General features: G+C 42.5%; 1 protein-coding gene across 1 annotated transcript in view; it reads right to left on the reverse strand.

The window, feature by feature from the left end:
• Positions 1–331: 331 nt before the first annotated feature.
• Positions 332–14,127, reverse strand: part of T265_09657 (hypothetical protein) — a gene marked incomplete at both ends in the record, with an annotated part of 94,033 nt that continues 80,237 nt past the window's right edge. The window contains one exon of the mRNA XM_009175806.1: positions 332–521. Within this exon, the coding sequence (XP_009174070.1) occupies positions 332–521 (190 nt within the window). The remainder of the gene's footprint in view (positions 522–14,127) is intronic.

Consider the following 14,127-nt stretch of genomic DNA (forward strand, 5'->3'; position numbering starts at 1 on the left):
AGTCACGGTGGTCTTTGCGACTGCCGGTTGAAGCGTTCATGACTAATCTATTCGGGTTCACTGAATCGCTTTGTCTTGGACTCTCGTGAATGTGTGTTAGAACATATCTGTTCGCTTTCCACTATGAACAATGTTTCGTTGTGAATTAAGCTGTCCGACCAAACATAACGTATTTTTTTATTTTGAAACCTTATTTCGAAATGTAACCTAGACATAGAAACCACTGATAATTAAAGCATAGCAACGAAGTTGTTGACCTTGTTAACATGTGAACAAACCATTTTAATATAAGAAAACGCTGATAGAAATTCACACAAAATTTTAAAGACACTTACCGGTGTGTGCTCTGTGCTGAGGTGAGTCGGATAAAAGCGTGCCGAATCCTTTGTAGGCTAACTAGTACTTGAGCAAACGGTGTCACAATAACTCCTTCCATTGCTACCGTCTGATCAGGAGAGGTCCCAGTGAAGGTTGCGTTTCCGGCAACATTCGTTCTACCGGAGCGTACAATCATAGATCCTCTGCGTACAGGGAACAATTTTAACGGTTGCCCAGTCATATCATCCATCGATTCGGACATTGTGGAAGCGTTCGGTTCGGTGGATATACGGGGGAGAACGAAAGTAGGATGAAACAAAGAACCAGGTCGGCTGAATCGATGCGAGTTAGTAAAAAGGGCATCAACGTCTTCATCTAGAATTTTGGTAAAACTACGACAAGAGGTGCGTACACACTCTTGAGAAGTTTTGGTCGATTGTCTACTGCTTTTATCATCACCAAATCTAGTCACAGAAATGTGCACGTCAGAATCATCACCACCTGGTACATCCTGCAATGTCCATGCTGGTCTGTAAGTAAAACTCCTTAATCGAGGGCTTGTGTGCTCTAAACTTGTAGTGTCTTGTTCGAAATCAACATTAGTTGTGAATGACACGCTGGGCCCTTCCGGACGAGAGTGTTTGGCTGTCGTAGAACCAACGTCTGGAACGGGGCTTATCCCATTCGTTGTACTCACAGGTGGTGGTAAATCGTCGTGCCTGGTTGTGGATGCATTGGGGATAGCAGCGGAATTCCCTGCAGCATTGCGACTGTCGTGATTGTTTTGTACCGGTTCACATACCTTAACTGTTGTTGTATGTTCCTCTTTAGGTTTGGATTTCGGTGATGGCGATTTAGATGGTCGCCCTGATTTTCGCGGTGGAACAGTATGGCAACAAAGCCAACCCTTCCACATGTTCCATTCAGAATAGTTTCAATCGGGATGATGAGATAATGATCACAGCATTGTTTTACTGATATGGGCGCGGTATGGATTAACGAAAGATGTGATTTGGGTCCCCATGTCTACTGCGTGTCATCGCATGGAATCATGTATGCATTGAAAGCAAGATTGTGCATACACGCGCCTACAAAGCTAACCTTTGTCTGTTGCGCGTATTACGCGCTCGCATCTGTGTACGAGAGGCTGACAGGTACGAAGAAGCACGGCTCACTGGTCCTATTCACGTAGACCAATGCCTGATGCGCACTAACGTACGCACGTGCGTGCGTACACCATATTCGTCTGGCAAATTTGCACATGTTTGTCTATCCATCCTTATCGTCTTTTTAGGCGAGTCCGTTCACCTTAGTATGACACCTCGAGAATGCCCACCACATAGCCCCAAGTCAACAACCACGTGACCCCATGAACACTTCTCTGGCTGATGGATATGTAAACAGGGCGAGAAATACTGATGCAAAAAATGAATTCAACACATGTATTTCTTAATTGTTTTTTTTTACCCAAGAGGAACATTCACCTGATTGGCTGAAGCACCGATGTGCGTCTACCGGTAAGTCAAATTGCCAGTGGCAAATCAAATAACCGAACAGGAAAATTCCACTGGTCTCATACTGTGTTGATGTGATATGAGTACCTTTCAAAATAACCTGTACATCACAGCACTACATGAGCATTCACCATTTAGCTGTGGAATTCCTTCGGTGCCCGACCGCCGTGCCACCAGAAAGATGCACGAAGGCTGGGATGCCGCCACGTTGTCCAGGCCTAGACAGAATAAGTTGAGTGGCAGAGGTTGGGTTCACACTAACCACGGACCTTCCGGTCTTAGCCCTGACAAATCTCGCCCCAACCACATGTACGTTTCCTCAACTCAACTGCCGTTTGAAATTAAGCAGGATTCCCAGACTTATCATCCCACTGATTTTACCCGGGATCTTTCTTCATCCCTTATAGAAAGGGATTTGGAGACCTCATCCGGCCAATTCAGCTGGAGACCACATTCAACAAGATCGTGAATGCAGTCAAGTATGATACCATTATCGAAAAAAGAGCCTCCTAAATCTACTGATATTTCCGCCGTCACAAGGGAATTGCTCCGACCCTTGCAAGATGAATGCCTAGATTCTGTTCAAGTGTACTTTTTCGAAACGACAGACTACTTTATTCTGGTATATTCTATGCTCACAAGGGTTCTCTAGACTTTCCTTTCCGCCTCACTTTGAAGATCCTGAAGCTAGAAAGGTGGACAGAAAATTCCCCATTCAGTATTTTTTTCATCGACATAACTCTTTTGTTACAGTACCCGAATGTATCTTTTTCACAGGACGATAAACTTTGTGGCATATCGACTTGTAATGAGTAGCGGGATATGCTAAGCTTCGTTACGACTGAGTTGGACCAAGGGCTTTAGTTTTTATTCAACAGACCTGTATGAAAACCCTCTTCTACTAGCCACTGCTGACAACAGTGAAATTTGTCTAAAGGACAAAAGTGTGTTTAAAATTTTTGATACGGTATTCATAACTTTATTGATGCTAAATTATCTACAGCAAGTTGCCTTCGTTCCTGTTTTCATGAATTTTGCGGATAGCTTTGGTAAGTTTCAACCGACCAGTGACAAACAAAAGATCCACTGTGGGCCTCACATGAGCCTTCCCTAGAAACCATCCTAATTTTTCAATGAATGTTTATCTCTAACTAGGCGTCCAGGCACAAAATGTTACTAATTTTCTCTCTGGAGTTACGCCCACCGCTTAAGTTGCTGAAAGACAGGCGGATACTCGACAGTCCGAAGGTGCTTATCAGCGTTATAAGTACTACCATATCATGCTAGCTTGGATTCCACCTTTAGAAGAGGAGTACTATGAACAAAGGGCTTTTGAGTCTCTTCGGCGATGAATTTTATCTTTACTTTATTTCACGTTGCTGCTGCAGTCTTCCTCATCATTATTTCCTCGTGTAGGGGACATCTATACTCGTTTGTGTGTTCGTGCGTCTTACTATTCTAACTCCTTTTTTCAGGATGATGGACCACAAAGCGTTGGAGAAATAGTGCACCAGTGAACTGTTTCCTGATGACGAAAGTATCATATACTGAGCTGGGTTGGAATAAAGGGTTCCAGTTTCTCCATTACTACACAAGCGATAACAAGTGGCATTGCAGGCCCTATTGGCGTCCTTTGTACTTGCTTGCATACTTTACCGCCATGACTAAATCATATATACCTGCATAGATCCAAAAGCTTCAACCGGCTCCCAGGTTCTCTTTGTATTGATCAAGATGATATTACTTCAAATTGACTCCACTGGAGTTTCTCAGCTCTGGGTAGTGTTTGATCAAGTTGACCAATACTGTGACGTCAAAAAACGCATTCTATAACTAGTTTAGGAAACCATTAGCTGACTGTAGAGATGATTGTAGAATTCTCTTAAAATGGTTACCAACGGCAACCGAAACTATGGGTTACAACATCTCATTTTGTTTTGGAAAAAATTCCAACTCATCATTTTCGTTTATTTAGTATCCAAAATTAGAGATCAAGTGTTCCACTCTCCATCAAAGGTAATTGTCTCAAGCTGTGAAGGAAGTTTTTGGAAAGGGAGATTCTCTTTTGTCTACTCTTGCAAGTTCACCTGGTTGTGCAGATTTTGATCCATATAATTTCTTTCTCAGCCTGGTCTTTTTGGCAAACTTTTGTGTGTTGATTACATTGATAACGTCTGAATTAAGGTCATTGAGAACCGTTTTATGGGGAGCTGCGTCACTTCAAAATTGTTCGACCTAATCGGTGTAGTTGGACTTGCTCAGTTTTGTTGTATCGAGTCTATTGTTCGCTGGTACTAAGAAAATTGCTTTTTCTGTTGAAAGAATCCAGAGTCTATGGTGTTCTTATTTGGGATTTCGCTCAGTCAGTAAACCTAGCCTCACAGTGGATTATGCGGTGTCTTGTTAGATCACCTGAGCTATTCTATTCGGTTTCGGTATCTGCCCTAAACCAGCAGGGTGTTGAATTTTGGATGCATATGGATACAGGGGCCAGAGCTTCAACCTCCAATGCTGACTCATTATCATTTCATTGCAATGGAATATCGATCGTAAGAGTTCCATGGAGCCATTGAATGAATTACGTTAAGTAAGTAGCTGAGCCAAGTCTTCCTAGCCTGACTATTACACCGGATGTATCATCTATTACGTTGACAATGAAATTCCCTACGTTTATTCTGTCCCCATTTGTGTATATATGAACTGATGTTTGTATGTCCTTACCACTTCACCCATTTGGCCTTGAGGTCATCCGGCCATTTGTAGCCGAATTTGCACGTGTTACTGTCGCACGTGGGAGCCTGTTTGTTCCCTTTGTTTGTACTTTTGTAGTCCAAGTGGACCGTTTGTTTTAGACGCGTATCTACTGTCGAGGTTTGTATACTTTGTGATTTTGCCTTACACTAATAGTACCGTATAGAAACCCAGCTCCGACTTTGTTTTGCCTACCCGGAGGTTCTGGTACTACGCGTTACTCGATGACACCGTGCACCCGTTACACCGGATGTCGGACATATTCAGAGGTACGGAACTATTCATTTGGGCACGAGCTGCATTTTTCCTGACTCGACACATTGCACGAGGCAGCCACGAATAGAAAAACGATCAGGCTTCTAGTGCTGTCTGCAGCTAGCTGCTTGAAACATGAATCCGTACCGCAATGACCACGTCGGTTTTTCTGGCTTTTTTTCCAACACGATCCAGGTTATCACGAAAAGACAATTATTCGAGAGTGCTAACACGATGATTCTTGATGTCATCAGACCAGTCCGGGCCCAAAGTTGAACTAAACGTGGTTGGCGTTGGAACGACCTCACAGCAAACACACACAAACACTCGTAACCAGAAAATGTCCCAATTGTGGGCTGTTATACCGCTTTTTGTTCGGCGACCCAAACCCAGGGTCTATTGGTCGAGGCATGGAGCAGAACAGAAATAAAACATTTGGGCGCAAGAGTACTGGAGATGGTTTGGTCACGTGCCTGGAGCCAGTATGCATCGGCGTGTCAAATCATGCGCATTCAACATGACGTTTCTGCACCCCTATGATACGCACATGCTAGCGAATCACAAAGTATTTCAAACCAGGTTTACTCTGGTACCACAGACTGGCTTGGTGTTGCGTACGGAGCAACCTGTCCATGATATGTTTCGACATTTGGCCCTTGATTACCTGTGCAAAGACACTTACCAGATATTTCTGCGTGCGCTCCAACTCAAAGGTTGGCATTCCTCGCGTGGCAATGACCCTGAAGCGTTTTGCACAGTGGCAGGTGAACACGCATGCTCACAATTAACTGACCATAAAAGAAAGTTGGAATTTTAATAACAGCCTCAGCAACCGAGCCTGCAGAGTTTGACGTAGTGGAGAGCGTAGGCTAAAACTTTCTGTTAAATGACACCCGACAGCATAATTCAACAAAAAAATCACACCTAAAATATATTTGCAAACACAGTGGGCTACGTCGCATACCCACGGTCACATGCACTCAGTGGCCCCGTTGAAAATCCGTCTGCAAATTGTCTCCCGAGGCATGAACAATAGAATTTAACTGACTTTGGAATGCATCCCGTGTCCAAGTCTCCTCTGATGTTGTATCGGACAGAAGACGCACCGTGTTTACTTTCTACTTTGAGGACAACAAACCTGGTCTACTGGTAGGAGACAGTAGTTTATACGCATGTATCGATTTGATTTGTGATGTGGTTGTCCATGAAAGCGCTGTTTTTTTTCTGGAAAGCATTCCAACTGGCTGTTTGAAGGTGCCTTAGTCCATGTTTCTAGTTTCGGGAGACGATTTTCGTTCTTATCGCATATCTTAAGGCTACCATGTACATCCATGTACTTAGGTGTCATGTGTGTCTGTTTTTCTCCAGTTTAAAGAGGAATCTATTGGCTAGAAGGTGACCGATGGCAAACTTCATATCCCTGCAAGATGACTAACTACACGGTTTATTATGAAAGAAAAAAATGATTTAGGGTTGCGTGTCGTGACTGGAAAGCTTCACTTTTGTATAATAGAATGTTGTTGCCCAATCGAATTCCTCTGCAAACTTCGGGATACATAATTAACCGGTGAGGATAATTGGGAAATAGGCAGTGTCATATCCGATAAGCAATCAATGGAACTGGAGCTGTGAGAGACCTTAAGAAAGCTCACTACACCAAGCTTATTGGGATTAATGAGTATTATTATTAACTGTTATGTCGTATTTATTATCATCTAATAATATATCTTGTTATATATTCTTGGGAGCCCTTTCAAGCGATTTGGAAGAGGTTCTTTTGCTCCTTTGGATGAACGGAACCCGCATGTAGGACTCTTGCAGGTGAGCGGATTTTGTGATCGATTTCGGGCGCTTTGCGCAGCAGTTGCAGTGGAGCGATACAGTTGCTGAATCAGAAACATTAAATGTATTTTTCATTCCCGTTTGAAAACTAGCCACAACCCATGAAGGTTCGCCAAAGCTTCACTGATATTTTGCATAGACTGTGTGATTGATAGAACTCGGAACCGTTTTTCATCCAACCAACATGAAATATTTGAGAAATCACTTTTCACAACACAGTACAATCTACACTTTTGTTTCATAATAAACTGTATCGACAGTCATCTGCAGGGATATGGAGTTTGCCGTCGGTCACATTCTAGCCAATAGATTCGCCTTTAAACTGGAGAAAAACAGACATACATGACACCTAAGTACATGGATTTACATGATAGCATGCATGATGCATGCGTATAAACCATTGTCACCTACCAGTAGATACACTTCACCAGGTTTCTCGTCCTCAAAGCAGAAAGTACGATACGGCATCAAAGAAGACTTGGACACTGGATGCATTCCAAAGTCAGTTAAATTCTATTGTTCATGCCTCGGGAGACAGTTGATTTGCAGACGGGATTTTCACGGGGGCACATGAGTGTATGTGACCGTGGATATGCGACGTAGGCCACTGTGTTTGCGAATATATTTTAGGTGTGATTTTGTTGTTGAACTATGTTGTCGGGTGTCATTTAACCGAATGTTTCAGCTTACGCTCTCCACTACGTCAAACGTCTTAGCCTCTCCGTTGTTGAGACCATCTACTAAAATCCCAACTTCACTTTTCCAGCCACTTGCCCGCGCATATGTCGATTTACGCACTCGGTCGTTGGTGTGCGGGAGCTGCAGTATCTGGTGTCCATGGACATACGGACTATCAAGAGCTGTATCCTAGAGCTTGTACGGTCTAACGAACCAGATGATTGTTAATCTTACAATACCGATAACTGACCGTGTCAGTTTCAGCCTGGCACTTACAACTGGACACCTGTTGCATGATATGGAGTAGGTTGCATCGGCAAGTACGCGAGCCACACATGAACGGTTCTTAATTCCCTGGATATGAGATGGACCGATACACGCAGTCGTCATGTAAAGGATTCACCCGTCAGTGACACTCTCCCGCTCCAATGTTACTAGTCACGTGTTTTCCTGTGTTTGTTTGGCGCTGGTGAATCACCCGATCACTCCATTCTCTGAGACGAAACAAAATGTCGTCATGTCAGCATGCAGTGTTTCGCTTTCATTCAATGGCCAGTGTATGAGAGATCGTAAGAAAGAGCACCCCTAAATGCTAGGTCTATCCTTGTTTTATTTAGTAATGTTTATTGTCTCAGTTCCAACTAACCGTNGTGCTGCTGAACCTTGGTTGTATCATGTTTTAAGCTGAAATAACATTTAGTCCGCCCATTTTCGAAGTTTTATGTGGTAACTTTGCCCGGTGGAATAGGTAGGTTTTTCTCTCGACATTTTTTGTTTTTCCCCCAGCACTTTTGTCCATTTGGCCTGGCATATTTACACTTTCCTTGGGGTTTCCCACCAATTGCTGTAGGCTAGTCACAGAAGCACCTTTCGCACTTCTAACGATGACAGCTTTTTCTCGACAACCCAAACTGTTGTTTTGTATCATTAATTTCATCAGTCTTCTCATCTGTTGTCACGCTTGACCCAGCCAACTAATGCCGTCTGTGTTTGTTAGGTGATCCCATATTGTTCTTTCACCGGCATTTGTAGGTGTTTACCCGTGGAGTCTTGCCGACAGTATAGGTCTTCCACGGAATCGATAAATAGTTCATTTATCCGCCCCTCAGCATGGGTGAACAATCACAATCCCCAAAAATGATCCAGCTCCACGCAAAAAATATTGTGCAGTCCGCAAGATTCCATAAACAAGAATCGAATGCTCCAGGAGGTCTAGTTAACGAATTCGACAATACGCTGTACCGGTAATTACACGTAATATAAACAAACAGGCCACATAAACCAGAACAGCATATGGTCGGAAACTTTAAAAAGATGAAACTTTTATGATACAATACACGGACAGACCGCGCTACTTTGAAAGGCCTAACATCTGCTGAGAACTATCCAGGCGGTTTGGCTGCTACTCCTTTATAAAACCAAAAAATATTTTACTGCTAGCAGCGCACAAGGTATCCAGTAAGTAACCATGTGAACTGAAAGACTGTTTTGCAAAATCCTATGAACTGTCAAACGCACACAGATAATTAGCTTCAGTCTGATATGGTGTTTCACGCACATGTTATCTGTCGTGCAGTTTGGCAAAAAGATTATGCGTACATTTTAAAACCAACTTTATGGGTCAGAGCATACGACCCACACACAGTACTGATGAAGTGCCATGGAACATCAAGGTAAAAGTTAATACTTCCGTTTATGCTCATGGCATTACTCGATTCAAGAAACCATTAAATCGCCAAAGGAACTATGATGAAGTTACTCAAAGTATTTCCAAAGACGAGAAACTTCGTACTTGGAAACTTGGAGCAACTGCCAGTCGTTTCACTGGGATATCTCATGTTTTCGGGACAGCAGTACAAAAAATTTTGGGTGAGTCAGCTTTAATGTATGAATCGGCTAAGGTCACCAGGATTCTGTTGAAGAAATCAAATTTACCATCAGATCCGGGAACGAAAGCGATTAGAGTTCTTCAGCCTCTTAGTTTAACAGAAGGTGGGTGCGGCCTTCAACACCCTGCCTATAACAGAGGTAAGTACTCGAGCAAGTACTCGATTACGAAGTGCTGTCAGACGGTGAACTGCAGATTGTTGCGTCCGACTAATATCCAGGATGGTAGACGAACATTGCAACACCACTGAACTGGTAATGATAGATGAAAACTAGTCAGGTTTGTTCGTTTTGCAGTAAGATATTCTTACGAGTTAGCCCATGGCTGACTGACCTTGATCAACTTGTCAACTATTCAGCTGTGTCATGCTCGTCACCGGCTAACGCCACCGTATGTTCATGTGCTTGTGGGTGTGAGTGGTTGCTTATTCACTTGTTGTAAACGACCCATTTTACCTGGAACCGATCACCCGGTGAATCCGATACATAAAGACGCCTATCACACCGGACAGACTATGGTGCTCCTTAGTGACGGAGAGACCTTGAGTTGATTTTGCGGTGCGTGATTGTCCTCGATTATGAACACGAAACAACACTTTTTAAAATTTTCTTCACGATTCATGAAAGCAAAATAACTCATATACTCATCGCATCAAGACTCCTTGACATCTGTCCTGTGGTCTTTTTTTAAAAAATGCCACAATGGTCTGACAGATTCCCAAGGAACCCCGTGGGCGTCTTGTTTGTCAAGTGGTCCTTTTGTTTGTACGTAACAAGTGGATGCGCATTTCGGGTATCCGTCGGATTTTCCTGTTGTACAATACTAAAAATCTTTTTTTGTGGACAACTTAGTTATAAAATGCGAACTACGTTTGCTAAGGTACTGGTCTCACCTCTTGAGACGAGATGCATCGGGCATTCAACAGCTAACAAAACGTCAAAATGTTGGTTAAAAGAGAGAGTCAGTTAAGGTTAGAAGAATGATCACTCAGACACCTGAATGCTCCAGGGTGCTTTCGGGCTCAGAATTAGGAGATTTAAGTGCAAATGTCGATTCATGGCGCTGGTATTTTTTGATATACTGGACATTCTAAAGCAATTCTATAAGACTGCCCACAATTTCCCCCAATACATCAAGTAAATTTGCTTAGACAGAGCTGCTAAGTCGTTGTACTTGGAGGAATATCTTTGAATGTCTACCTTGCAAGGCGTCTTTGACCGGCACATATCTATTACCAAAAAAGCAAACAAACTGCTAAATGCACAGAAACGTTCTAGAGCGAAGAGGAATCGAAAACACACCCTCTGCGAGAGTGACGGGTGATGGAGGCGATTGGAATGCTAAACGGACCGCGAATTGCTGCTAAAGTTCTTCAGATCGAAAAAGAAATACGTGACCAAAGGTTTTGAGTTGAATATATGTGAGACTTTCTGGGGGTTTGGCCTGCGAGTCCCTTATCTAAAAAAGCGGTTATAATGTAACACTGTTTCTGATAAATTCCCGCTTATTAGTGGATTTTTTTTTGAAAAAGTTCCCATTCTAATAACGCATTAAACTAGAATGACAATAGGAGGGGAAAAGCTGTGGGCTGGAATATATTTATCTGTCCAAAATCGGTCAAGTTACACACTTCGTGCTCGAATCGTCAACACGACCAAACGGAGAAGTAGTTTTCCTTTTCAAGCTGATAGTTAAGTTCGATATTTGGATGTGTTACATTGGGCGTATTCTAACTCAATTTATAAAGTCATCCAACATCCAGTGTCTGCCTCACTAGTTCATTAGGTGTTCGTGAATTCGGACGAGTCGAGTGCAGTGTCGAATGGAAGGCATCTATGAGGACATCAGCACTGATGTTCGGCTTTTAGCACACGTTACTTCTAAGCATAGCATCATCGCAAAAGCGTTTGATTATTTTTTTCATTGATTCACAATCTGATTCACTCGGGCACAACAGTTTGATCAATTTTACGAATGTCTGAGCCTAGGGAATAGACGAAATGAAGATCCCCTCACATCCATTAATTACTAACCGAGCTGAGTCCGAGACCACTTTTAGCGTTGTGTTCGGTGCTTCAAAAATTTTTTTGAATTCCAAGTGCGTCTCTTTGTATCTTTTGCCTCTGTTCAGCCATCCGAAGAGGTTCAACCTTTTCCGAATTTCGAGTTCATTGAACTCGCCGTCTCAAAACCAGATAATTCAGTAATTGACTAATTTAGAGTGAATTCCTCTTGTGTCCAAATCATATGGATCCGAAAACTCCCTCCCAGAACCTGCACGACTTTTATAACTACACCCAATTTGTTATAAAACTGAAATGGTGGCAATTACATCCTAATCATGAAGGATGAGTTGACTTATCCGTTTTTTTGTATGAGTGACTGCAGAGTGAAAACGTTTGTTGCAACGCAATAGTCAGGTTGTATTCACACTCATATGACAGTGTTTTCTCACACTCTGTGCACCTTGCTTTGCCTAAATGTTCGCACGAATTCGGTGCTAAGCGCAACTTAGCAGAAGAGGAGAGTGAGTTGATGAATGACATTACAGCTCATGAGAGCAGGCACAGGATTAGTTTCAATCACTGGGAGCTGTCACAATTTGCAACCCTAAAACGATTCTTGTCAAAGCTGTCACATAAGCCAACTATAAGAACGCGCAGACCAATCAGTTTTTGAGATCAAATCCACCTGTCGTTAGTGATACATAGCTCCCGTGCTATTCGGAGACCTATTATGGTAAAGGCAGTGTGACATATTTCACTTTGCTGTTCGTGATATCACCTACCTTGCATATGACGCTCTTTGTTTCGCACTAGTAGGCCTAGAAATTAACGGAAACAGTCACGTATAACTACATTAAGAAAACTGAGGTGTCACATTGCTCAGGGAAGAACACGTTCACCGGGAGCAGTAAAACCGCCTGTCAGGTAGCTGGGGTACGAAACTGTGTACGGTCATGATACTTATGAGAATTGAGGTGCAAACTTTAACAAGCGCTGCGGATAGTTATCGCGATGTTGAAAACCAATAAAACAAAGGGAATTTTATCTTTTTTGGCTTATCCAGCTTGTCAAGACAAACCCATAAATCTGCCACCAGTTCAGTGACGGATCACATATAAACTAATTACCTTTCGCAAAGAGAGATTTTGGCTATTTCTATCGTTGTATTTGAGGCCAACTTCCAAGTATCCGCAGGACCACGGGAAGTGAGAGGAGTGAAACGTTGAGTACCATACTATTATAAGCAGCCATTTGAAAAAAATTCGATGAAACTACCCGAATCATTCGGCACCATAACAAAAGTGAGGTCAGTGACAGAGTGGTCCCGTAATACTGAGTGTGAAATTGGGACATGTAGGTCAGTTGGTTTTGACATTCTGTTGCTTGGTCCCCCGTAAAAACGAAGCGTGCGATGTATTGTCAGCTAAACACACCTTTCATTCCAAAGCTTATCCGCGAATCACTGGAGTCGAACCGACGCCTCCTATTTGTTATTGATCGGTTTGATAAAATGCAGGAAATATGGCGTACCTACAAATTTCCAAAGCATTTGGAGCATTCAGTGAGTGTTTCTCACAATGTAAACCGTCTTCAGTGTAGTACATACAACCAACATGTTTGGTTTGAGCCAACTGCTGCCGAACGTGATGACGTCTAGTTTCATAGTTCACTTGATTACTATTCTCTCCGTCCAACTGCTGGTTGTCATCTGATTAAGTATCGAGGTCAACTTGAATTCATGATTATCAGGACCGACCTTCCGGACAAAATATTCTGTTAAATTAGCTGCTACGGAGTGACATTTCATGCCAGGCTTATGAGGCATTTGAAACAGAATACACAAATGGATGGCCAAACAAATGTTCGGTGCTTAACGTTCAGATAGTATGAATGCGTCAAGAAAACCTAGCGCAAGTTGATCATCAATTTACAACTTTATAAATTTTCTACTCTCCACCCCAACTAGCGTACTGCCTATCAGTTCCACGGTGTACCGATAGCTTGTAAAGCGTAGCATCTGTTGGCGACATCTTTTCGCACGGTTTTTGTTGACAGCACCCATTCACATCAGTTGCAAAGAAAAACTGTTTTACAGGTAGATGGGTGTTATAGGCATTAATCACGCTGGAGAAAAGATTGAGTTGCTGCGCTTAGAAAAAAAACTATCGTGTGTTTATCTCAGGTGATCACAATGTATGAACATGCAAGTGAATGTATTTCGCTAGTGAACATTTCAACTTTGAGCAGATGACTTCTTAGAATATCACCGTTACACCTAAGCACAATAGTGTGCTTGAGGTGGAAAAAAACCTGGGCAGAGAGAAGCTTCCAAAGGGTTGTAATGCATTTCTACAAATGTAAACACTGGAAAGGAGTGGCTTTAATCTCAAATGAGCAACACTGTGGCAGAATATTTAACCTGTGTTTAGCTTTTGGCTTCATCATTCAGTTATGGCCGTCTGGATTAATATAAGTCATCTACATTCATACCTCTCATGTTTGTAACCTCAGTGACCAACGACACGTTGCACGCAACCGATCTGCAAATTTTCAGAACAATCTCAATTTTTATTTTTTAATACGCAGTTTAATGGATCTCTTAGGGTTTGGACAAAATGGCTAGGTATGCCTTCATCTAACAAACAAACATTTGGCGACGAGGCCCTTTCAATTTTTAGGGTAATGTGGATTTTTTGGAGAATAAAAATGCTCTGAAAGCACAATTATAACCCGAACCAAAAACATAAACAATTTCAATGGATTGTTTCAGGTGACGCCAGCTCGCGACCTCGAATTCACTTCGTTCAAATTGTATATCTGGCGCCTTTGTGGTGTTTCCGCATTTTCATAACCTTAGCCGACAGTGAGGCATGAA

This window comes from Opisthorchis viverrini (genome assembly GCF_000715545.1).
Source record: "Opisthorchis viverrini unplaced genomic scaffold opera_v5_293, whole genome shotgun sequence".
Taxonomy (NCBI): Eukaryota; Metazoa; Platyhelminthes; class Trematoda; order Opisthorchiida; family Opisthorchiidae; genus Opisthorchis; species Opisthorchis viverrini.